This window comes from Pediculus humanus, genomic scaffold, assembly GCF_000006295.1.
Source record: "Pediculus humanus corporis 1103172107860 genomic scaffold, whole genome shotgun sequence".
Lineage (NCBI taxonomy): Eukaryota > Metazoa > Arthropoda > Insecta > Psocodea > Pediculidae > Pediculus > Pediculus humanus.
This window is the reverse complement of record NW_002987440.1, coordinates 2,820-6,398: the sequence shown is the minus strand read 5'-3', so window position 1 is coordinate 6,398 and position 3,579 is coordinate 2,820. Positions and strand designations below refer to the sequence as shown.

Genomic DNA, 3,579 nt, shown 5'->3' with positions numbered 1-3,579 from the left:
ATATATATATAGAAACATGGCTTCGTGAATTTTTCTTTCTTTCTTTCTTTCTTAAATAAAATTATTTATTTATTTATTTATTAAATCACGTGAAAATTATTAAAAAGTTAATAATATTAATAATAATAATAATAAATATAAATTAAAAACTTAGAAGAAAAAAAAATTAATAAGAAATAATTCAAATTCAAAAATTTTCTCTTTTTTTTTTTAGTTTAAATTAAACGGTTTTTTTTTTGCAATTTATTAAAATTAATTAATAAAATTTTATTAACTTTTTTTTTTGTTACAAGGTATGTATTTTTAATAATTTATTTATTTAAAAATAATTAATAAGGAAATAAGGGATTTTAAAAATTTTATTAAACTGAAAAAACCAAAAAACAAAAAAACAAAAAATTTCTTTTTTTTTAATGAACAATAATAATAATAATAAAATTAATTTAATAATAATAATAATAATAATAATAATAATAATAATAATAATAATTTTTTTGTTGTTGTTGTTTAAAGTAACTAATTTTTGTTTTTAGGATGTTTTTTGCGTTGGTTTCGGATTAATATAAGTTTTGTAATAGAAATCACCGAAAAGTTTAAGTATTAATATTAATTGTGGGTAAATAAGAAACAATGGAAAATATGGATAACCACAATTTGATGCTAATAATCCTCTTGTTGCTTGTATTATAAGTATAACAAACTGAGCCTGAAAAATAATAATAATTATAAGAGAGTTAAAAAAGACAAAAAATTAAATTATTATTATTGTTATTAATACTACTCACTATTTGTAATTGTGTTATGTGTTTTTTCCACCAAACGTTATTCTTATATTTACTACTATAATTACTTAAAAAATAATAAAAATACATAAAACAATGTACCAAACTATTTAATGGTATTATAATGAAACCGTGTCCATCTGCCAATTAAAAAAAAAAAAAAGGTTTATAAATTGTTGAAAAGGTTAAAAGGTTTATATAGTTGTTGTTTGCCATTGATTAAATTTTTTTTTTTTAAATTTACCTGGATAAAATGTTGAACCCATGTAGCCGAGTATTAATATTCCCATGTGATGATAAAGATGAAGGAAAGAAACTTGATTGAATTTTTTTCTCATGACAAAAAATATCTTTTGATGTTGAATTGAAAACAAACGGAAATTAATTTTAAGTATTCGACATAAAATAATAATAATAATAATAATTACCGTATCGAACAAATCTAAAACTTTAATCATGTAATATATCCACGTTAATAAAGCTATTCGACGAGCTAAGGGTGATAATGATAGATCCATGGGTTGACAATGTAAATTATAATGGCCGTTTGGACCATAAGTTAATCTAAATCCCTAAAAAAAAAAAAATTTTTATTTTATTGTATGTTGAAAAGTTGAAAAAAAAAAGATGGTAGTAAAATAAGGTACCTCGAATGCTAGCCATCCGCATATAATAACTTGTGCTAAATTATATATTTGTACAATTTTATCTATTTTAAAAGGTTGTCTACTTTTCATAATTGCTGGACCTATTTTTGTTATCAATCTGTGATAGCCAAACATAATGAGTAACATAGGTACGGGTGAACCGACCAAAAACCATCCTCTTGTTCTTTCATCTAAAAAAAAAACGACGACAAGAATTAAAGGAAAAAAATTTATTAACATTATTATTATTATTATTAATGAGTAATTTATCATGCCTGTTAAATCATGAAATACGTGATGCCAAGCATTGTACACAGTTGTGAAAATGGCTGTCATGGCTGTGTAAACGTATGCCTGAAAAATAATTAAATTATTTCATTTTTATAAATTTTAAATTTGATTCGATTCGGTGGAAATTTAAAAAAAAAAAAAAATTCAATTTTAAATTTGTATACATGATTGAAATTTTTTTTTTTTTTTTTACTTAATGGCGAACGCGTAAAAATATATGTATATCCTACGTACCTGAACCTTTGATAAAATAAATAAATAATAGGGGAAAAAAAAAATATAATAATCACTTTAAATATGGCGAAACTTTTTTACAAACGAACTTGACCGCACACAAATTCACAATATTCAAATTAAATAAAGATTTTTTAATTTTTGCCTTGTTATTTTATAATTTATTCATTATTTATTAATTAATTATGAGTGGAAAAAAGAAAAGAGGGAAAATCTTCTTTTAAATTTTAAATATCTTCTTTACATGATGAACGTTATATATATCATAACGGTTAAAATCGTATAGATATTAATTAAATATTATATCCGGTTAATCAATTACACGATTTCTATAAACGGTTTTATAATTGATAATTTAAATAGAAAAAAAATGGGGAAAATTAAATTTCAATTGAAACAATTAAAAAAACGTTTTTTTTTTTTTTACCTCATGAATATATTCATTTTAATTGAAATTTTATTTATTACTTTTACAACGCAGTTATTAAATGTAGATTTGGTTCAAGGTTTGTGCTGTTGTATAAAAAAAAAAAAAAATTAAAATTTATTATTATGGTTACACACACGTTGCAACCCCCTCTCCTCCCCCCCAAAAAAAATATTTTTTTCATAAAAGCATTGTAGCATCTTTTTCTTATTTTTTTTTTTTTAACTTATTTATTTCCAATAAGTTGATTTATATCAATTTATTTAATAATAATATAAATATAAATTGAATTATTATAAAAATATAATATCAATATATTAAAATGTTTAATAATAATATATATATAAATTTATTTTAAATAATAACAAATAAATAAAAATTACAATTTTTTTTTTTAAAATAAATTTTCACGTTTCGTTATACCCATTTAAAAATTTTGTACAATTATATTTAAAATAATTTACAATTAATATTTACATTAATGATAATAATAATAATAATAATATTAAAAAAGATTGGATATAAAAAATAAGTTAAGTTGGTTTTTTTTTTTTTTTTGTTGACAAAAGGAACTATAACTATACAGAATAATAATTAAAATTTCTTTTTGATTTGAGATAAATTGAAATTGAAATTAAAATTTAAAAAAAAAAAATTGATAATTAAATAAATTTAAATAAAATAAAATAGAATAGCTTAAATAAATCTATGTAACTTTCATATTCTTTTTTAAAATTCACTTTGAATAAATAATATGTAGTGAGTACTTTTCTACTTGAGTACTTAAACACTTTTATAAACAATTATAAATAATAAAATTGTTAAAGTCTTGAAAGGGTTTCACAAAAATTATGTGAAAAAATACACATAATTATTAATTTTTTTTTTTTTTTAAATAAGTCTTTTTGGTATTTCTTATTAACATACAAAACGTTTTTCATTTTGTTTTCTTTATGTATGAATTTACGTAGAATGCCATAAATAACATCATTATAAATATTGTATTTACACCAAGGAGAGCAATCATGGTTTTTGGATAATTGCAATCATAAACAAACAATAATGAAGAATGAATAATAATAATAACAAATTGAACCTGAAAATGAAAACAGCAAAAAAATTGAAATTATTTTTATTTTATTAATTCTATTTCATTTAAAAAAAAAAAAAAAAAAAAAATTTTGACTAACTATTTGCA

At 19.6% G+C, this 3,579-nt stretch overlaps 2 protein-coding genes across 2 annotated transcripts in view; both read right to left on the bottom strand.

Moving 5' to 3' along the window:
* Nucleotides 1-529: 529 nt before the first annotated feature.
* Phum_PHUM381330 (elongation of very long chain fatty acids protein, putative) lies at nucleotides 530-2,398 on the bottom strand (the record flags this gene model as incomplete). Its single annotated transcript, XM_002428411.1, has 8 exons — nucleotides 530-706; nucleotides 786-922; nucleotides 1,027-1,132; nucleotides 1,211-1,354; nucleotides 1,430-1,620; nucleotides 1,724-1,783; nucleotides 1,914-1,954; nucleotides 2,382-2,398. 8 exons carry the CDS (start codon nucleotides 2,396-2,398, stop codon nucleotides 530-532), a joined length of 873 nt encoding a protein of 290 aa, XP_002428456.1.
* Nucleotides 2,399-3,117: 719 nt separating this feature from the next.
* Nucleotides 3,118-3,579, bottom strand: part of Phum_PHUM381320 (elongation of very long chain fatty acids protein, putative) — a gene marked incomplete at both ends in the record, with an annotated part of 1,667 nt that continues 1,205 nt past the window's right edge. Inside the window, 2 exons of the mRNA XM_002428410.1 lie at nucleotides 3,118-3,171; nucleotides 3,349-3,477. Coding sequence (XP_002428455.1) covers nucleotides 3,118-3,171; nucleotides 3,349-3,477 — 183 coding nt within the window. The remainder of the gene's footprint in view (nucleotides 3,172-3,348; nucleotides 3,478-3,579) is intronic.